The 21,497-nt window shown below is 49.3% G+C and overlaps 2 protein-coding genes across 6 annotated transcripts; both read right to left on the bottom strand.

Moving 5' to 3' along the window:
* On the bottom strand, positions 1-6,874 carry LOC123354923 (TLC domain-containing protein 5-like). 4 transcript variants are annotated; one of them, XM_044997326.1, is made up of 4 exons: positions 6,747-6,874; positions 3,607-3,951; positions 2,746-2,945; positions 1-639 (listed from the first exon to the last, which is right to left on the bottom strand). In XM_044997326.1, the coding sequence occupies exons 3-4, from the start codon at positions 2,942-2,944 to the stop codon at positions 101-103; spliced, it is 738 nt and encodes a 245-aa protein (XP_044853261.1). In that variant the 5' UTR covers position 2,945; positions 3,607-3,951; positions 6,747-6,874; the 3' UTR covers positions 1-100. The 4 variants fall into 4 exon arrangements, with proteins under 4 accessions (XP_044853261.1, XP_044853260.1, XP_044853259.1 ...); XM_044997325.1 differs by lacking the exon at positions 3,607-3,951 and having other exon boundaries at positions 6,747-6,859; XM_044997324.1 differs by lacking the exon at positions 6,747-6,874 and having other exon boundaries at positions 3,607-4,910.
* A 2,155-nt stretch (positions 6,875-9,029) lies between these two features.
* Positions 9,030-17,373, bottom strand: LOC123354973 (TLC domain-containing protein 5-like). 2 transcript variants are annotated; one of them, XM_044997395.1, is made up of 4 exons: positions 17,221-17,373; positions 16,158-16,264; positions 15,408-15,607; positions 9,030-13,148 (listed from the first exon to the last, which is right to left on the bottom strand). In XM_044997395.1, the coding sequence occupies exons 2-4, from the start codon at positions 16,160-16,162 to the stop codon at positions 12,610-12,612; spliced, it is 744 nt and encodes a 247-aa protein (XP_044853330.1). In that variant the 5' UTR covers positions 16,163-16,264; positions 17,221-17,373; the 3' UTR covers positions 9,030-12,609. The 2 variants fall into 2 exon arrangements, with proteins under 2 accessions (XP_044853330.1, XP_044853331.1); XM_044997396.1 differs by lacking the exon at positions 16,158-16,264 and having other exon boundaries at positions 17,221-17,372.
* Positions 17,374-21,497: the final 4,124 nt, after the last annotated feature.

Genomic DNA, 21,497 nt, shown 5'->3' with positions numbered 1-21,497 from the left:
AGTTCTCTCTAATATTAAATGGCTCATCTCCCAAGAATGACCTGCCTATCCAGGGGCTCGATCCCCTTCTTGCAAGATCGTGAAGTTGGAGTCCACAGGGTTAATGCCTCTTCAGATGGCCATTTCTTTCAGAGTACTGCTCCTCGTTCCTCCGGCTCCTCCAGGCATGGTACTTCTTCATGCTTTTCCTCCGAGCGAAGCGGCAAATGCTGACCATGAAAACCCAGGAGACTGCGTACATAATCACCCCCCCCACCTTAATGAACCACCTGGGCTTGGGTGACACAAGCTCACAGTACATGAGCCAGGCCCCGACCCCGATCCGCACGCCCGTGAAAAGGGCCACGAAGAAGAAATCCACCACATCCCCCGTGAAGCTGTGGTAAAGCCCCATCTCCCGCAGGAACCAGCGGGCCTGCAGCAGCGGGTTGGTGATCTCGCTGCCAAAGATGACGGCGTTGACTTCGGCTGCTGACTCACCCAGGGCCAGAGACACTGTGATTCCCAAGATGCTCACCATGTGATGGGCCAACATCAGAGCGCCCTCCGCCTGGAAGTATACGCACCAGCCCAGGTCGAAGAGGAAGTAGCCCAAGCTAAGGCACAGCTCGTGCACCTGGAGGGTTGTGTTCGGGGACCCTGGAAAGGAAAGACACCAGCTGGTACATTAAAGTGAGGAGATGCCAGGCAGGCAGGATCTGCAGAAGGGACAAGGTGTTCTCTTCCAGCAATGGCCGCTTCGCCTGGCACTGAGGAAGTCACAATAACGGCCTCTATGCTTGCAAAACACCTCCCGTCCCAAAGGAGCCCAGAGAGCATTACAGAAACACGCCCCCCGAATCACTTTCCTACCAAATGTAGCAAGGCCTCCGGTGGAGGGCAGAACTTGGATGTACACTGGCACATAATAGTGCAGGGAGGGGGAGGAAAATCCTCTCTGTAAGGGACGGCTCTCCTCCACCATGGGGAGCTAGGACGCTCACAGCAGACAGGACCGCAGCTTTTAAGAGCCGGGCCACCCTGCCAGGATTCAAACCTGTGGTTCCAGAGGGTCATAGGCCTGATTCCTTGCAGCACTAAAGCCTCTTTATGCCAGTTAGGTTGGCGTTGCAGGGCAGAGGCAAGGCCCCCCCACACCCTGGGAATATCTCCAGTGCAGGGGCCTCATATGACCAGCTCCCCCTCCACAGGAGTGCCACGTATGGGGCTGTTCTGGGGTGGATGGGCAGAGGGGGTGGGAACAGAAGGTGGGATTCTTATGTCCCTATTATTCTGCATCCCTGCAAAAGAAAGAGCACAAGTTAAGGCAGCCCACTCACAGCTGCACCAACCTGTACTGGCCCCTGGCCGCCTCTGAACAGGGGAGGCACAAACTGCACCCCACTCTGTCCCTGCACCGGTGCATGAAGCTGCCCCTGCATATTTGGAAACTGATGCCTATAACTCTAGGCCATCCCCTCTGCCGTAGTCACACTGCTTATAAATGCTCACCAGACAGCTACTAGCCAGAGGCTGATAGGCGAGATGAAGGTGGAACCACAACAGCTATGTTCAGAGGCAGATGCCTGGAGAGAGCCCTTTCCCCTGCAAATCACTACCTGAAATCCTCCATGTGTGAAATGGGGAAGGAAGTCCTGGGATTCCTACTAGGGCATACCAGCTGCTGGTTCCCAGATTTGATACATTAGAAGCCCGCCTCAGGCAGCTGGAAACTAGCAGGACTTTCCTTCTCTCTCTCTCTCTCCTCATGTTAGGGAGGGGTCAGTACTTTCTCTCTCACCACAATCAATCAGCCAATGTTTATTTGTGTCCTCCTCCTCCTTTGTGAATAGCTCCAGACCCTTCTCTACCACTGCTCAGAACTTTTCCAAGCAGGAGTGAAATTAACCAGAGGTTGTTAAGTTTCACTGCAGCTGCTCAGAATCTTGTGGGCAGGGGTGAGGAGTGTCAAGAATTCTGTCAATTTCACAGCGCTGTTGCCTAGGCAAAGCTATGAACAGCAACAGAGGCACTTGGGCTGTCTATCTGCACTCAGGAAGGCAGCACTGCATTAGGTCACATTTGGAAGGCTGTCTTTGCAACCATAGAAGTTTTTGTTTTTTTTTTTAAATGGAGGCTTATATTCTTCAGAAGTATATGAAATAATCTCCCTCCCTGTACAAACAAATCAGGATCAGTTTCCTACTCACTAGCAGGTTTCTCGTATTCCTCGCACGTTTGGTGAGTGGCAGCTTTAGTGCAATAATATTACTTTGCCCTCACACCCTTTTCATAAGCCGGGTACACCAGTTACACACTGAACTTGCCCCAGAGGCTTCCGTGGGATTAGCACCTACTCACTTCAGTCTGCTTTTGGTGCATAAATGAGAGATCCCAGCCTTGAGGAGTTTAAAATCCCCAGCAAAATGCACAGAGACAGTGCAAACAAAGGAGCAGGGAGAGTTAGCCATAGCCGATCTGATGGCAGGGCCGGGGAGAGAAGAGGGTTTGAATGAAGCCATTCCAGAGGGAGCAGGCTGCAAAGAGACTCAGAGTGAGACCAGGAAAAGGTGACAAAGGGAGCACTAACAACACTAATTAGATTCCCCTCTTCCTGGCACCCATTACATTTTGACTGGAGATGGAGCTCAAGAAGGAAACAGCCAGCAAGATCCACTGAGGAAGACGGGTGGGCTCCTGTTGCTCAGAAGACACCACTCTCTGCTATGAGATCAGTAGCCTGAGGGCAAAACTCCCATAACACACCTGGGTGAGTCAAAGGCCAGGGGCCATCGATAAAACCAACGTAAGCAGAGAGGCAGGTGGCGAGGACACCGTGGGTCAGAGTGACCAGCCGGCAGCTCCACTCATAGCTTCGGTGCTTATACCGATGGCAGAACCAGGTGTAGAGAGACAGCCAGGAGATCAGACTGCAGGTCACCCAGAGGGGCATAGAGGCCATCATCCTAGGACAGGGCAGGGAGACAGAGAAAGGTTAGTTAATTTAGTCACATGCAAAGTCAATTGGCTCCATCACATCATTTCCAGATTTACCACTAAGTTGCTCTGACTCCTCCTCTGAATAAATTAGTATTTTCTGCTGCTTGTTATAACAAATTATTTTGAAGGCACCTGCTGCCATGGCACCCAAGCATGCAGCAAATCCTGTTAGAGCTGCCACCTTCTCTCCTCTCCCGCCTCAGACAAAGCCATTTTACTCGGGTAAGGAACCATCGCAGGCAATGAGATAGAATACACTAAGTAGCAGCCTCATCAGCTCTCAAATCGCTTCCCAGAAGAGGGTCAGCATCATAATCTCCATTTTTCAGATGGGGACCCTGAGTTACAGAGTGGTGATGTGAATTACCCCAGGTCCCACTGTGACTCATGGGCAAGGTTTGGAATGTAAGGTCTCTTGCCTCCCAGTTCTGGAACAGGCTACCATCTACTGCCAAGGAACCCTCCGTGACTCTGTTAGGAGGAAACCTGTCTGAAAGAAGTGTGTCCTGCAGAGAACCCTGAAGGTGATGAGAATTAGACCCACTAGGAGTGAATTCCAGTGGCTGGCCCAATATTGAGAAAGCAGCCCATGGGGAGTGCCAGCTGAAGCAACCTCACCAGTCTTACCTGTTGTGGGGAGGTGTGTTGTGAGAGACGGTCTTCTAGGCCACTAGATCCTAGCCCAGTTGGGTCCTTAAAGATCAGGACTTGGAAATGGACCCATTATCAGACTGGCAGCCAGAGTAGAGTGCAGAGCATGGGTGGGATGTGTTCTCAGCCATCTACTCTACCTAAGTGGCAGGCTGCTGCATTCTGAAAAAGTTTTAAGACTGAGCTCCAAGTACGAGAGTCATCCCTGGGCCTCAACTTTTCTTCTCCTCCCGTGCCTTCTGCGTCTGAAAGGTCTGCCCGTTGCATCACCTGCCCTGCTTTGTAACATTGCTCATGGAGGGAAGCATCTCAATTCCACCTCTGCCGGAACAAGAGAAATATTTTGCACTCCTACGGGACTTGCCACCCGAGGAGTGCTGCCTGTCACAAACATGAAGCAGGCCTTCCAACACCTCAGCGAGTGAGCGTTACAATACCCATTTCCACATGTGTAAACAGGATACATAGACGTGGGCAAGGATTTCACCTGACCCCTATAATCTCCTTCCACTTTGACTATTGGACCACCTTTCGCTTTCGAGTCCTGGTTCTCCAGATGCCAGCACACCCCCTTTTCTCACACACGTGAAGAAGTCTGACCACATCACCCCACATCTGACAACGGTTTCCCCCTTCATCTCAGGGCACAGTTCAAAATTGCTCCTCATCTATTTGAAAACCCTTTACTAGATCTCACAGATCTTCTCTGCTACTCACCTCGGTTCAGCCAGCACCCGGCCTCTTCTGTCTCTTCAGCACTGCTGGCATGAGCTCATGCCACCTAGAGCAGCCTCCCAGGATTGCTTTGCCAATTGTCTATTTAGCTTCAAATCTCATCTAAAGATACCCATGTTCTCCTTTGCCCTCTTTGACTGCTGTGGATTTTTCCCTCCCTCTGATATTTAATAGTAACTTTGCAAAACTAAAGCATTTCCTGGGTACTTTGTGTGAAAGATGCTCAACAAAACAAAGCTGCCTTTTAAAACATTATAATTACAGATTTTTCTTTAAACACACACACTCCACATGCGGAACTTCATAGGTACCGACATGCTGTTTAAGCCTCTCCTCTACTGGTGTAGAAAGTAAGCTCTGTTTTAAGAGCAGCTTACAATGATTGTGCACTGCCACAGCTGGTGGTGGTCATATAAGGCAGAACTTGAATGGCGAACGATCTGTGCAACCCTTGGGAAACTACCCAGAAGTGATCCTACCCCCAGCCCAGTGATCCCTCCTTATCTGTATTACAATAGTGCTGAGGGACTACAGTCAAGCACTGTACAGACAAGAATACAGTCTCTCCCCCAGAGAATATACAATCTAAGTGCATGACAGAAAGCAACAGGTGGGTGAGAGAAACAGCATGGAGCAGAAAGTAAGTAATAAAAATACATACTCTAGTGTAACTCTTATCAATAGATCTCAAAGTTTAACATAAGAAGGAAAAATCTCAACTCACCCCTGCTTACCCATCCTGCTCACTGCACCCAAAAGCCTCTCACATTGGTTCTTCCCTTGACTCAGAACCCACAATCCTTTGCAACCCACAAAGCATTGAGAGGATAATATGGATATAAAGAATAGCCAACATGGAATTGTCAAGAACAAATCATGACAAACCAACCTAACTTCTCTCTTTGACAGAGTTACTGGCCAAGTAGATGGCAGAAAGCTGTAGACATGATATATCTGGATTTTACTTAGGGGTTTGACAAAGTGCCATATGAAATTCTCATTAGCAAACTAGGGAAATATGGTCTAGATGAAACTACTGTCAGGTGAGCACACAACTGATTGAAAGACCATACTCAAAAAGCAGATCAACTGTTCACTGTCAAACTGGGGGAAGGAACCCGAGGGGGACTCTACAGGGGTCAGAATTAGGTCCAGTACCATTCAATATTTTCATTAATGCCTTAAATAACAGAGTGGGGAGTACACTTACAAAATTTACAGATGACAGCAAGCTGGGATTTCTTCCATTGACAATCCAGGCCTAAGTAACTTAGAATCATAGAAGATCAGGGTTGGAAGAGATCTCAACACTGGTTAGTCCAACCCCCTGCTCAAAGCAGGACCAACCCCAACTAAATCATCCTTGATTTGGCCAAAGTGTCACAGAGCTTGCGTGGAGGAGTCAGGAACTGACACCAGATCTCCTGAATCCCAGCCCAGTACTCTAACCAGAAGAAAGTCCTTCCTCTTCAGGATAAAACATATCATACCAGGGCTCCATCTCCCTACTGCCACTCTCCCGCCTCACCACAACATCCTCCAATCTACTTTACATTCAGTCTAAACTCAAAATTTTAGAAGGTGAAGTAGAGTTCACAGTTTTTGTCTCTCCATCTGTTCTAGCAGGAGCTATGTGACCATATGTCCTGATTTCATAGGGACAGTCCCGATTTTGGAGGCTTTTTCTTATATAGGCACCTATTACTCCCCCACCCCATCCCGATTTTTCACACTTGCTATCTGGCCACCCTAGCAGGAGCAAATGTCTGATCCAAAGTCTTGGGAATAAATGGGTGCTCCTGTTTCTTTTGAATGGGGCAGGTAGCTAGCACTCCGAGATATTGCTGAGGGAAAGGGTGCAGAGAGCTGGGATTAGTGGGGGGGCCGAAAAAAACAACTCTAGTGGTACAAGGCAGGACTTGTCCATCTAGTTTGAGTCTAGAGGGATAGGGCCCTCATACACCCCCTTGGTCCAGAGCGATGGGGACCCCCGTGCACCCCCTTGAGCTGGAGAGCTAGGGGCCCCCCGAGCCCCCTTTGGTCTAGAGAGATGGAGACCCCGTGTGCCCTCTTGAGCTGGAGAGCGAGGGACCCCCGTGCACCCCCTTTAGTCTAGAGAGATGGGGACCCCCATGGGTTCCCTTGAGCCGGAAAGCTAGGGACCCCCATGCACCCCTTTTAGTCTAGAGGGATGGGGACCCCAGTGCGCCCCTTTAAACCGGAGAGCTAGGGGCCCCCGTGCGCCCCCTTTGGTCTATAAGGATGGGGACCCCCGTGCGCCCCTGGGTAGCTGAGTTCCATGCGCCCTTGTCCCGGGGATGCCCGTGCGCCCCCGCTGGCCCGGAGAGCTGGGGCGTCCCGGGCGCGCCTGGCGAGGTTACCTGCCCAGAGCTCCAGGCCGCAGCCGGGATCCTGCTCAGTTCCTCCGCCCCTGTAAGCAAAGCGTCTCTCGGTAACAGGAACCACAGAGCGCCGCGCAGGAGGCTCCGGCAGCCGGCTGCAGACAGAGAGGATCGCGGCTTAGGGTCGCCTGCTGGTGGGGAGGACGGAAGGCAGCACGGGGCCAGCTGAGCAGAAGGGCAGGGGGGAGAACAAACTCCCTCCAGACCCCTATGTACAGGGGGGGATTTATTTATTTTTGGCGAGGGAGGGGCAAGAAACACAGCCACCCCTCATCTGCCCTTGCCCGCAGTCTCTCCCAGCGCCTCTCTCAGAGAAGAGGTGACTTATATTGGCATTATGTACATTACAGTACTAGCACCCCCAAAGACACCCCCTCTCCGAATCAGGGCCTTGTTGTACCTAGTGAATGGCTGCATTACTGTCTCACCGGTGGGGGAACTCTGCATCAGTTCAGATAGCTGATATTTGCCAGAAGCTGGGAATGGGCGTTAGGGGATGGATCACTTGATGATTACTTCTTCTGTTCATTCCCTCTGGGGCACCTGGCATTGGCCACTGTTGGTTGACAGGATACTGCGCTAGATGGACCTTTGGTCTGACCCAGTATGGCCGTTCTTATAGCAATGTCCTCAGCTGTTAGTAGGGACGGTGCTAGTTCAATCCCAGCAAAGCAATATACAGCCACCGTTCCTTACCCAACGATTGAGGCCAGAGTGGGAAAGAGAGCCATACACCCTAACCCCAACTTCACGTGCCCAGATCTGGGGCAGCTGAGCATAACCCCTTTCCTTCCCACAGAGATCCAGGCAGCACAACACAAAGATCCATCCAGTGATTATAAAACCTAGAGCTTTGCTTTGACTGGAAGTTCTTGGGGCAGGGACTCCTTTACTGCGAACAGCACCTAGCCCCACAGGCTGTGTCGACACTGTCCGTGGGATCCATGCCACAGACTCAGTGTTTCCACGCCCCCATCTATGCTGCATCGTAAACCTAGGCTTACAGCTGCTCCATCTGGAACTCACAGCCTTGCAAACAGGTCCCTACTGCACTAGGCAGATCTGCTGCTGTAGTTCTGCAGCTTTAGCTGCAGCCACACTGCAAAATAAGGGGGCTTCGACCTTCATCACAGCAGGACTCAGGGTCTGACGCCCTCCCCACCTCCTTCCTCAACCTGGGTCCTGTGGGCTTGCTGACCTGAGTCAGCCTGTTTGGGTGTGGCGAAAGGACGACTTGGGTTCAAACCCAAATCGGAGCCCAGTCTTGGTGTGCAGTGTCCACATACCCCTAGAGCCCTGAGCAGGGAGGGGTGGGGGAGGTAGATGCTATCACAATCAATGTAAGTTAGTATAATGTAGATCATCTGCCTCTTCAGGGGATGCGACAATGAAGGCTGCTGTACTAAAGGGTCTCCTTTGTGTTATGTTGTGAAAATGGTGAGTGTTGTGATTTTTTTTAAACCACACTGAAGAACCCAGTGGCCGCTCAGGCTCATCACTGCACCCACAAAATCCTCCTCAGGGTAGGGTGTATGTTTCTCAGATTCATGAAGGAGAGAGAGATGAAAGCTGTCCCCCAACATCTGCCTCGAGAGAAAGATTTATCAAGCTTTACCTAACGCTACATTTAAGGCTGGCCAGGTGTGGTTTGTGCTGTAGAGCATGGCTCAGTTCCCACATGCACGGTGCCGTGCATTACCTATCACTCAAACTTGGCTTTCTGGTAGATCAGGTAGAGGCTCCTGTTACTTCAAGCAGCTCATAGTTTAGGGGTGATGAAACTAAACCTCCCCCGCAAGGGAACCAACTTACTTTTCTCATACAGCTTTTTCCCCATTTCTACAGGCTTGAGCCTTTGCTGCAGTAGGCAAGGCAGTACAGACCCTAGGCTCACATCCTGTTTGAGAAACTATAACCAACCAGCAGAATCGTGACATTTGATCTGCAAGAATCAGTGGTGACAGCCACAGCCTGGAAAGTTTCAGTGCATTGCTTTGGAGGACTCAGGGAGGAAGACAACAGCACTGTGACTGGCAGTAATACAGCAGTGTTAAGGTTCCAACTGAGATCAAGGTCCCCCAATCAGCCCAGGTGCTGCAGGTAGAATCTTACTAGACAAGACAGACTCAGGACATTTTATACCTATGCAGGGGAGAATCTAATTTTTGATTTTTAAAAATAATTTCAACAGATGTTTATTTTAAGCATCAATTTACATTTTCACAGTTGTACAAAGTTATGATTAAGTTTGTTTATCAAATTTTCACAGTTGCAGGAAATTAGGAAGAATATTTAATAGATGAGGAGATTCAACAAATGAGTGCTTTTAACAGGTAAAACACAAATGGTCAATATCACTTCAAAACATACAAAGAAAACATCCTTAAATTAAGCTCTGAAAAGTTCTCAAGCAGCATTTCTCTTACTTTGCCTATCTATAAATTGATTATTATGGATGGAAATGTCACTTTTGGTGGTGTCAGTGAAATTGAAATTTACCAATACAAATCTAGTTCTTCCAAGCCTAATTATACTCATTTTATAGATGGGGAAACTCAGGCACAGAGAACCAGTGACTTGCCCATGGTCCCATGGAAAGTGTGTGGCAGAGCCAGGAATTGAACCCAGATTTCTGGAGTCCCAGGCCGGTCATTTCATCAGTAAACTTTCCTTCAACCTACATTTTTTCCTTTTTTCATAATACCAATTAGCATGTGGGTTGTAACATGCACAGTAATAGAACACTAGATTTGTTAGGCTGCATGATTTATAAATCTCAAAGATACTTCGTGTCAAACAGTGAGAAACGGTGTTGAGTTGGCTCCCCTCAAATTGCAAGCTGAGTTAGTTGAAGATTTCTGGGCACTTCCTTTTGATAAAAAGCCTGCAGTTTTATCTGCCATGTATCCCATTGTTCTGGGGACAAGCTTGTTTTTATTAAAGATCAAATCACTCAAAAAAATAGCAGATTTAATAGTGATTTCAAACTATCAGATCCATCAGCAGTTGTGAGTTGGTGAAGTCTCTTAATGCACCATCCCCTTCCCAATCTCCTTACACCTGCAAGAGAATATGTAGAACTATAAAGGGCTGCTAGCATTGGGACACAAAGGCCTCTCACATAGTCCCTCTTTTTAATGTTAAGTGAGTGTCCCTTCCAAAGCATTTTACCAAATGCATTTTCCTGAAAACCAGCCAACTCTGGGTTGGAAGGCAGCAGTAGAACACAGGGCACAGTCAGAACAAGAAGCAAATTTTAGACAAGGTCATTTTAGAAGACCTCTGCTTTAGGCAAAGAGCCATATGACCTTTCCTGCCCAGCAAGAACCTCAGTTTAAAGGTCTCATCTAAGACTTCCCCCAAAACCTATACACACACTGCATAGTACTTGCTCTAAGAACCGTATTGGCCCTGAGGAACGAGTCGAGGTGTCCCAAAGCTGATTGTAAGAGGACTACCTCCTCTGTCCTTTGGGCAACCAAAAACAGGCTGGATGCTTCCTAGTTTTATAACCACCTGTTCGTCCTCTCCACCAGTTCATCAGTACAGCCTTGTGCAGCAACCTACAAGTGGACACTTTAGCTCACTCTCTGGAGCATGACACACAAAGGTCTCCTTGCTTGAGATCCTGTATCCCTTGCACCCGCCAACCTTTTCATCTTTCACTTCCTTCTTCTCCTTTAGCTAATGGTTCTGATTAGCTCATCAGCCTCCTGCCTAATTAAGTGGGGGGTGTGTGTGTGTGTGGAGGATAGTGGTCAGAGTGCTAGCTCTTGGTTCCTACCCCTCTGTCACACAGATGCTTGGGCCATTAAGTCCTACCCTACAAACCTGGACCCAAAGAGGTTCCGGAGTACAGCAGCTAGAAGGTGAAGGCAATGCATTTGCTTTAGGAGAGAGGTCAGCAAGCAAACCACAACTTGAGTCACAACAGTCCTGGGTCCCACCATCCCATGTTTAAAGAGAGACTGTGCACAGCAAATTTATGCTACAAAAGACAGTCACTTTATTACAAATCTTTTCAGCCTGGAGCAAACTCAGGCAAGGAGTTCATAACTCATGCTAGTCCTGGCACACAACCTTCGCATAGCCAAGGGCTCCGGCTGACTTGCATGTGTATTTTCTTGAAGACTCCACTCGTATTTCCAACCGTAATACATTCAGAATATATTTAACCACCTTTGAGGCTGCACCTTCTCTTGCTTTTCCTTCCAATTCCCCTTCATTTTTCATCTCTCATTGCAACTGCAGGTTTCCTTCCTGCCCCCACGAGATTCTCCCTCCCCACACACACACACTCCTTCACTGCCCCACCTCTCACACATGTGCATGCTCCATCCCCCAGTCACCTGCGTGCACCACTTCCCCCACCCTCAACCCCAAGGCAGATAACAGCACAAAGAGGGGCAGCCACAATAGACTCCGAATAAGGGGGTGAGGGGTAGAAGACCCTTGATCACCACGGGAGCCGTATTCCCCACTATAGTCATTCATCCTGCCTTCAAACTCCCCCAGCAGCAGCGACACCATGGCTTTGATAGAGCAGGGGGAAGGCTCACCCTTCCCAGCCTGATGAAATTTCAGTGCAGGCAGGGAAATCAACCTCTGTAGCCTGAGGCCAACACCTGGCCATTCGTTCCTCAGCTGCAACAGGAGAGGTTTTACAGCAGAGCTGAAATGGGAGCTGCTGTCTCTGGCATAGTGCAATCCACACAGTAAAGCCGGAGGGAAATCGAGTGCAAGTGCAGGGAGATTAAAACATACGTGCCCCTGAGACCTGGAGCCCACTGTGACAGATCCAGGGCAGGGGCACTGCATTGAAGCCTACACACTTGCACACAGACATTTAACTGTCACACCTGCAAAACAGTGTCTGGTTTTCCTGTGACTTTAGCACTCACGAAAGATTCTGGCTTCACACCTCTGGAGATGGTTCATATGCAGAGCAGGTATGGGCTGGGGACAAGATTCTCCTCTATTATCCTGCCCCTGAAAGGATCCCTTTAGCAGCAGGGTGAGGGGTGGGCTTCAGTCCACTGTCTCGCATTGCTGAGAAGGCCAAGGAGAACCACTCCACAGGAACACCTCTCTACAAAGCAGTATACTGAGCAGATGGGCCCCAATTCTGATCCCACTTTTGCTAGTGCAACGCCAGAGTAACTCCACTGAAGTTACATTGCTACAAATAAAACCAGAACTGGGTTGTGCGAGTATAAATACCAATAGCAGAAGCAAGACTAAGGGCAAGAGGCATTTCACAAAAAGCAACCGGGCAAAGACATTGCCTCAGTTATTAGCCCAACTGCAGTCCCGTCCCTTCAAAAAAAACAACTTGGCTTCTAAAGATACCAGGCTCAACCACAATAAATACTTGGCATTCGTGCAGTGCCTCTCATCCAAGTGTGCATTATGTTATTGTGTAGCTTGGGAAAGTGAGGCAGAGGGCAAGCGACTTCACACAGCTGAGAGAGCTGGGAAGATCAGACTCCCCACAGACCTACTGCCTCCGAGAAGTAAGTTGTTACAAAGTGTGCCTGGGCTGTGCAGTTTGCCTGGGGCAGACTGAACAGCTCGAGTGGTCTCTAGCCTCCCTTTTGAGACCGCTGGAGAAGTTAGTACTGTCACACCCTTCTGTAGGATTCCCTTTCCCCAGCAGCATTTGCTAGACACCTGCAGCACCGTCTGATTCCGGCTCATCCAGCTTGTGACAGCCAATACTAAATGGTCCATTTCACATTATTGCTGGTGTTGAACAGTTCTCTCTCTCAGAGCTTGACTGCCCAGGCCAGGATTCCCAGTCCCTTATTGCCAGGTTAGATACATTAGTCCCTTCAGCACAAGGTTAATGAGGTGTCAGATGTCCATTGGTTTTCAGGGGCACGACCCCACCGCTCACACTCCTCCAGGCATGGTACTTTTTCAACACTTTTCTCCTAGCAAAGCTGCAGATTTCGATCATGAACCCCAGGGACACTATGTACATAGCCAGGCCTCCAGCCTTGAGTAGCCATATGGGGCTGGACGAGACGATCACGGAATACATGATCTGGCCTCCCACCCCAATCCGCAGCACTATAAAGAGAGCCACAAAGGAGAAATCCACCACTTCCCCAATGAAGCTGTAGTAGTGCCCGGTTTCCCGCAGGAACCAGCGGGCCTGCAACAGCGGGTTGGTGATTTCGCTGACGAAGACAATGGCATTAATTTCGGTGGCTGACTTGCCGAGCCCCAGCACGAGCACCATGCCACCAATACTCAGCGTGTGATGAGACAGCATGAGATCTCCTTCTGTCTTGAAGTACATGCACCAGCTGAGGTCAAAGATAAAGTAACCCAAGGTAAGGCACAGCACACGGACCTGGAGAGGCGTGTTTGGTGTCCCTGAAAGGAAAGACATATGCATTAAACTGAAAAGAGAGACTCCTAAGGGCTCCATTTCTAAAAGCTACACAGTGGACACATAGTAATACAGTTCACCAGACTATGAAAAACAGTGGCTGCTCACTGAGTAGATTTGCTCTCTGGGGTGTATGCAGAGTCTGAGCTGCCAACTTGAGACACTCACCCCCAGATTTACTACTTCTGGGTTCCATTAGCACAGCAGAGCCTATGTAGCTCAAAGAGAGCTGATGCATGAGGCAAAGCCGACTTCGTTAGTAGAACAGTTAGCTTTGCAACTGGAGTGAAGGTATATTCTGCCAATGCAACAGCATAGGTGTAACTGAAGGCAAAATCTCCACAGCGATGCACAAGTCAGAAAGAACCCAGCTTGACTCTCAGATCTCAGGTTAAGTCTGCAGGCAGCTGGCAGGTAGAAAGATATTTTACCTTGTCAACTTAGCAAGTATGAATAGGAATCGCTGAAAGACAATGACCTTAAATAAATAAAGCAAGACAAAACCAAGTGAAAGACCCAAACTGTCCTCTACATCCTGGGCTTGTTGGATGGGAGGGATTTTGTCCATCAAGAGCCCCTCCCCCCCAGTCCCCTTTCCCCATTTCTACAGTCCCAAGTGTATAGCCCTAAAAGTCTACCGTGCTGCACACACTAATGGTAGCAGATGTTTGGGGTCAAATTGAGAAGGCACAGCCTGAAGAGGGGGAATGAAGGAGTGCGGTAGCCCACCGGTTCCTTTAGGCCACTTAGCAGCCCAGGATGGACTCTTAAGGAACTACCAGACAGAACACCTGTAGTGCCATACGCTATGGACCCAACTCCTCCCATCCCTGGCATACCCACATAGCCCTATGCGATGTTTGTGCTGGGGAATTCTTCCCTGGCAAGGTGCGGGATATGAATGGCCTCTAGAAGCCGGCTTGGAAAGATCAGATTTTTAATCCATAAATGCCAATTTCACTGTACACCCACAAACCCACCAAAATATTTCCATCAGTAATAATTGAAATTTACAGATAAGGAAAGAAGAAAAACGCTGCTTGAGAACTTGTTAGAGTAAAAAATCCAGTGATTTAGACCTCTGAATTAGGCTGGTTACAAATGGACCAGTGAATGAATAGTTCAATCAACAAATCATTTCTGGATTTAGGATATTTATTTTTTATATCTTGACATGTGACATGGACACTTTGTGGGTTTTGCAGTATTGTTGTAGCCGTGTTGGTCCCAGGATATGACAGCCACAAGGCGGGTGAGGGGATCTCTTTTATTGGACCAACTTCTGTTGGTGAAAGGTACAAGCTTTCAAGCGCCACAGAGCTCTTCTCCAGGTCTGTGGGCCCTTGAGCTCTGTGGAGCTCAAAAGCTTGGCTCTTTTAACAACCAAAGTTGGCCAGAAAAAGGGTATTACCTCACCCACCTTGTCCCTCTCAGTTTGTGTTTTAAACTTTAAAGCTTGAACTCTTGGAATCTCAACTTTTACTGTCATTAAATAATTATCTGGCCTCCCTACATAGTTGCCCACAACTGTGAAAATTTCAAATTTATAAAAATACAAAAACTGCTTAAAAACAAACAATCGAAATTACCCACCAAAGTTAATCAACACTGAATTCTACCAGGCCTATTTATAAGCCACCAGAGCAGCAGGGTTGCGCATGGGGGAGGGCAGAGTCTATCCCCACTAGACAGCTCTCTCAGTTTAGGGGCCTGAACAGTGACAGTCGGGCATTGTCCTCCCGCTAACAGCAGGAACCCCACTGACTTCCAGAGGATGAGCGAGACATGCAGGATGTGGGATGAAGTCAGAAATGGGAGTAAAGAAGAGAGTTTCTTTATTCTTGATGAAGTCTAGAAACGTGCACAGCTCTTTGTCCAACAGCTTAGCCAAGGCCCTGCCCCAAGGAATTTCAGCATACTGCTAAGTACAAAAGGGGGAAAAAGTTAAAGAAAAGAAAAAGAAAAGCAAGCCTGAGGGTGGGGATAGGCAGTCAGGGATTGAAAGAGAGATGGGTCTCAAGAAGGTCGCAGGGGCTTGGCCTACAGGTAGACAAAGAAAACGAGGTTCCAAGCACAGATGGGAGCAAGGAAGAGGGAGACCTGGTGTAGATAGCAAGAAATAGCAAAGGGAGCTCTAAGGGGAGAGAGCTAATCCTCCTGCACCGATCACAGGTAGGACAGAGACACTGCCTCTTTTCAGTGAGAAGATCACTTGTCCCAGGGCAAAACTCCACCAAACATACCTGCGTGAGTTAGAGGCCAGGGGCCATCGATAAGAGCAACGTAGCCAGAGAGGCAGGTGACAATGATCCCATGCATCAGAGTGACCAGCCGGCAGCTCCACTCGTAAGTATGGTGCTTATTCCAATAGCAGAAACCGGCGTAGAGGGAAAGCCAGGCAGTCAGGCTGCAGGTCACCTGGAAAATGACGGAGAGCATCATCCTAGAATGGACAGAGAAAGAAGGCTACTGGTGAAGTAACCCCTCTAAAAAGATCCCCACCACCACAGTTAGCACTGATCAGCACCAGCTGCTACACCCAAGGACTCAGATGGAAGAGATGCACAGAACCATCCTCAACCCTGTACTTTCGTCATCCTACCCAACTTTTTTGCCCCCCACCTAGGCACTTTGCCAATCAGCTTCTCCACAGGCCCGTTCACGTGACTGAAATTTGAAGAGGTTTCACAAACAACCACCTCACCCATTTCAAGCTGGCAAACAGAGGCACGGAGGACAGATACAAAATCCCCATCCCTGCTTACATGTTTTTGCATGGCAGAGTCAAGTGCTCAACACATGGCTGCGGGTCTATTGGAGACATCATCATGTGTATGCCTGGAAGCCGTTCCTCTAGGTACCGCACCAACCCACAAAGACGGTCCCTGCCCCAAAGAGCTTACACTCTCAGACTAGAGACTACGGGGGCCTACCACTGACAGGGAGAGCACAAGAAAATGACCTTTTTTGAAAATTGATCCCATGAGACTCACCTCATCTCATCAACAGGAGGCAAAGCCAGATCCGCTACATCCAATGCCTAGACTTCCACCGCTTGCCTTAAAGTTATTAGCTGGCTGTTCTAACAGACCGGTGTCCTCTGTGGATCAGCCAGCATGTTGCATGAAAAGTAGCCCGGTCGGGTGGGGGTGTGGGGATGGTTTGGAGAGGAGAGAAGAGAAAAGGTTTGACTGCTACAATGAGATAATTAGCACTCTGCATGATAGTAACCCAATGTCAGCACAAGCCAGGGAAAAGCCCTAGGTAAGCCGAAGGGTGTGTAGGGCAATGGGGACACAAAGGGAGGAGATGGGAAGTCAGTGCACGGCTGGGTGCAGACCTATTCTAGAGAGTAGATAGCTTAGGGGGAGAGGCAATTCCTGGGGCTTTCCCCCTTTGGAGCGAGCACAGTCACAGCAAGACGCACCACTTGCTTAATTGGGCATTAAAAACTCCAGAGCCACCATGCCAGCCCCATCCCTGGGCCAGGGCACAGCACAGTGAGTTGAATGCCATCCCCCTACCCAGCCCCGCCCCCATTCCAGCTCCTGTTCATGGGGCAGGGCGGAGGGGGAAGGAAGGCACATGGGGGACCTGATCCAATATCCAGTTATCTCCATCCTCCCCGGCTGCTGAGCCAGGGGAGGGATAGCAGCAGCAGCACACCCTGGTTAACTTACGAAGAGCCAGGGTGTGCCAGGAAACCACCCTGGCTCCCCTGAGGGACACAGGAGAGCTCCTGCCTAGGACGGTGTGTGTGTGTGTGTGTGTGGCTCTGCGGGGGCAGCAGTGCAGGCTCACCACTTCCTAGAGAGCTCCAGGAGGGTCTGAGTCCCCAGCCAGGGCATAGCGCGCAGCCCCTGGGAACCCCAGCCCTCCGGGAGAGGGCAGGAGTCTCTTCCAGGCAGGGGCTCTGGAACTAGGGGTGCAGCCGCACCCCGGGGCTGGAAGTGGTTCCCATCATCCACAGGGTTTACAGTTTGGTTCAGTGGCTCTCAGCGCCCCCGGCCCCCTGCATGGCCTTTAACTTGGGGGCCCCCCACCCCCAGGAGTTACCTGGCTGGTCCAGCTGCCTCCCCCCGCAGCTCCGGCCGTCCCTCTCCAGCGCTGCGCGTCCAGGCGCCGCCGGCCTCCAAAAGCCCCGGGGGCCTCGCAGCTGGGGGAAGGCGGCAGCAGGGGCGGAGCTGGCGCAGACACAGGTTTCTCCACTCGGGTCGGCAGCTGCTGGCAGGGAGAAGGCAGCGGGGCAGCAAAGGGGCGGTCCTCTCCCGACCAGTAGGAATGGGGCTCGGGGGATAACTCCGGGGGGGGGAGCTCCCCCCATCCAGCCCAGTTTAGAAAGAGAGGGTGAAACACTGGTCATGGGTTTCAGAAAGGACGTGGGGGTAGGAGGTGGAAGGAAAAGGAGGTGGGGAAGAAGAGACGGGGAAGAATGCAGGGAGGGAGGGAGGAGTGAGAATGTATCTGCTCCTGGTGGACTCTATTGTTATTTTAATAGGTTCCAGGAGAAAAACAGATGTAATCACTAGTTTGGTCTGGCTGGGGGGAGGAGGGACTGGGTCCATCAGCTGGACAGGCACTGCTTAGAGCTGGTCATTCATTTTGTTAACTCCCCTTCCCCCCATTACTATTATCTGACTGGCTTTCATACAGCCCTTGGCCTGGTATTTCACAGGTAATGTGAACAGATGCCTGGATCCATAAGGAGTTTCCAAAGGGCCCCTCCAGCTTTCATGAGGATGTGTTGAAAACTAGCAGCCCTGTTTCCTCTAAGAGCAAGGCCAGTCCACTGTAGAGGTACCCTGTGCCAGCATGGGGCAGCAGCTGTCCACCTTAGGTACTTCAAGGGGACCCTGGCACCATAGTGTCTGAGGGCTACATTCATGTCTGTGCCACTAGGGTGCTTGGGAGGCACAGCCTAGGGTCCCGGGGGCACTACTCTATTCTTTTCCAGTGAGTTGTGGGAAATCTTGTCTGTCCTGGGCACAGGGGAGAAAGCATGGGAAGGCTTTGGAGAATTAGCAACACTCAAGTGGTGGAACCTGGGTCCTCCCTGCCGCATGGGTGGGTTACAAGCCAGGGTGTGAGCAGCCCTCTGGCTTTGGCCTGTTCTGCCGCCCCACAACACTTGGGGAAGAGGTTTTGTGTGTGGACAGGAAGGGTAAAGGGGCAACCCGTGAGTAAGAACCTGAGTTAACCCTGCAGTGAGGATAAGTCCTAAGGGACCTGCCCAAGGTCATACAGAAAGTCTGTGGCAGACCAGTGACTTGAACCCCACAAGCCCCAGACCAGCACCTAACTCTGGGACCATCCTCCCCCTTCTCATCGGGACTTTTAAGGGATCCTGGTGTAAACTCGAGGGGGAATGTTTACTATGGGAGAAGTAAACAAGGGAGTTATCAATAAATAACAAAACGTAAGTAAAGTTCCCACACCTTTCACGAGCCTGCTCAGGCCTGGCAGTGCTGAAAGAGCCGCCGCAGAAGGGGACCCTCTTATTCGTTATTACGTAAACAGCTAACTTCTAGGAGCGGCTTGGGGCTTCAGGTGGAGAGTTTGCAGCCTCAGCCATGCGGTTGTGCAAGTGAGACAAGGCTGCTAGGGTATGTCCATACCCAATCACAGGCTGTGAGTGCAGCTGGTGCGCACACACACCAGAGCATGCTTTAATCCGGTTAGCTCTGGTATGGGAGCAAAGAGGCTGCAGTGAAGTCTAGCTGCCTGAGCAATTCCCCAGGATTCTGGCTGGGCTTGCACTGTGTCACGGCTCCGGGACCTGAGGTAACAGTGTAGACATACCTTGAGACCAGAGAGTCTTAGGATTTCTTCAAAGTTGGAGAACATCTCAAAGTCTGGGTCCTGGACACCTCCCCACCCTTTTGCAGTCACATGAACACTCCCAGGGCTGCCCCAGCAATGGGAAAGTCACAATAGGGCATAAGAGTTTAAATGTAGTTTTTAGCTTCTTTTAATGCAACTTAGCCGCTGGAAGCAAAGAGAAGGGCCAGCAGCATGTGACAGCAAACACCCTATTGACCACCTGTCAGAGCTCTGCAGACCACAGTGTGGGGACCTGTCTGAGACAACAGCAGGATCAGGAGGAGAGCTTCCTACAGAAAAACATTTCACACAGAGCAGCTCGGTGTGGACTGATGTTCAGGGCTACCCCATCTCAGTGGTTTTTTCCTCAGACGGCTCTTTAAACATCAGCTGACTACACATGTGTATATAAGCTTGGAGTGGCAGCACACCCAGGCACCCACAAACACAAGACCGATGGGGCTTACCCAGATGTCTTTGAAGCAGAGGCTCAGATGGCAGATAGTTCACTCTTCCCCACCTTCTGGGATTCAGGTCACTGATGCATCCGTCCTGAGAGGTAGATGGGGAATGAATCTTTCTCTCTTCTCTCCTTGGAGAGAGGTGCTGGGACAGAGGCTATTGCCAAGACCAGTTTCAGGCATATGGGTTTCTCCGGTCAGCTAGTTCAGGAGATGGTTATCTGAGCTCTCCTAGCCTCTGCACCCTGAGCAGGTCTGTCTGTGGACATTAGTCCTCTGCATTTTTTAGATGGTATTGTAGGTGGTGACAGTCAGGCTTGTCAAGCTGGAATTTCCTGCCCCATACTCCGTAGTCTGGGTCCAGGATACCTACAAGATCATCCAAAGACCCCGAAGGGCAAGTTTGTTCCTCTGGCACAATAGAACTCTCAACAGTAAGAGTAAAGCTCATCTGTGCAGGAGATGGACCCTTCCCCCGGGGCAGCCCAAGACAGTGGAATGACCTCTCCCAGGAACTAAGGACCACCCCAAACCTTACCACCCTTCTCTCCATGTGTATGGTGCATTTCTTTGACCTTGCCTTCTCCAGTATAAACACATAGGGGGTCTATTTATTCAATTTTTAAAAAAGCCCCTACCAGTACAAGACACTCCACTGCACACACTTCTCCCTCTGCAAAGCACATAAAAGCAAACAACACATGACCGATGTGTACTAATATTGCTTAACGCACTACCCGAGGGTGCTCAGAGACTAGAGTTATCCGTGCAGTGTAAGACCCTATACAGGATGGACTAGAACCCAGATCTTGCTGAGAGTGAGTGCTTAGAATTGTTCAGGGAGTGCTTGGGAATAAAAACCTTTCTCCCTAGCACTGCTTATTAAACAACAGGACATGTATGTTTTCCCCAATCAGTTCAAGGCACCTAAAAGATTCCCTTAGATAGTGTGTGTGTCCATAAACAGAAATGGCCAGTTTTATGCTGTGAGCTTTCCAGAGCAGAGACTGTATCTTATTATATGTATGTACAGCACCTAGCACACTGGGGTCTTAACCTTAGTGAGGGCAGTAAACACTAGTATAATACAAATGATAGTATAGAAATACTATTAGCCAGCTCTCTATGAAGATTTTACTTCTGTCGATACTTGAATGGTCATAGTATTAAATAGTGAATGACATTTCATTTTCATACAGTATGTTTATAAGTTTTCTCCTTAACTCTCAGAGCTCACCCTCCAAAATGTACTCATGGGTGAAGCTTGAAATAGACTCTATTTAGAATAAGTTTTGGAAGTGAAATGTAAGCATGACTTGTTAGTTTGAAGTCAGATATTGATCTTAGTTCTAGCTGCGAAAACTCAGAGCAACTCACCTTAACTTCAAAGTGAGGGTCATTAACCACTGAGACAATTTACTTCGGGATGTGATGGATTCTCCCTCAATTGATGTATTTAAATCAAGAGTGGATGTCTTTCAAAAAAAATAATATATGCCCTAGCTCGACTACAAGATATGGGCTTGATGCAGACATTACTGGGTGAAATCTATGTCCTGTGTGATGTAGGAGGTCACACTAGATAACAATAATGACCTTAAAATATATTAATCTATAGATTTGTTCTAGATTTTTACAGATGAAAATGAGACTGGAAGCTTGTGCTTTGTTTAGAGTCTGTTAAAAAAAGTTTGCTTTCTGTAACCCTAGCAGTTCCAAATATATGGGAAATTCATCAGGCTAACACTCAGAGCCTTAACTGGTGTAAATCGGCATAGTCAACTGACTTCAATAGAGTGATGCTGATTGATACCAGCTGAGGATCTGGCCCTACATTGCGAGAGTAGCCGACACAGGTTCGAACATTGGGAGCATAATGCAGCAGTTTATAGTGTTTTTTGTAATGATGTTATAGACTTGGAGATCTAAACTACATAAAGGGTCATAAAATCTGGAAATTTCACTGACTTCAGTGAAGTCGCTCCAGATTTACAACTATATAAATGAGAGCAGAATTTGGACTTGTCTAAATGGGGAAATTAACTAGAATAG

This window comes from Mauremys mutica, chromosome 22 (assembly GCF_020497125.1).
Source record: "Mauremys mutica isolate MM-2020 ecotype Southern chromosome 22, ASM2049712v1, whole genome shotgun sequence".
NCBI classification, from domain to species: domain Eukaryota; kingdom Metazoa; phylum Chordata; order Testudines; family Geoemydidae; genus Mauremys; species Mauremys mutica.
Note: the sequence above shows the minus strand (reverse complement) of the source record. Positions and strands in the feature narration are given on the sequence as shown.

Coding starts and splice junctions, on each gene's coding strand:
- LOC123354923 (XM_044997326.1), bottom strand. CDS start 2,944: ATGATGGCCTCTATGCCCCTCTGGGTGACCTGCAGTCTGATCTCCTGG. Junction 640..2,745: donor CTGGCCTTTGACTCACCCAG/GTGTGTTATGGG, acceptor TTTCCTTTCCAG/GGTCCCCGAACACAACCCTC.
- LOC123354973 (XM_044997395.1), bottom strand. Junction 13,149..15,407: donor CTGGCCTCTAACTCACGCAG/GTATGTTTGGTG, acceptor CTTTCCTTTCAG/GGACACCAAACACGCCTCTC.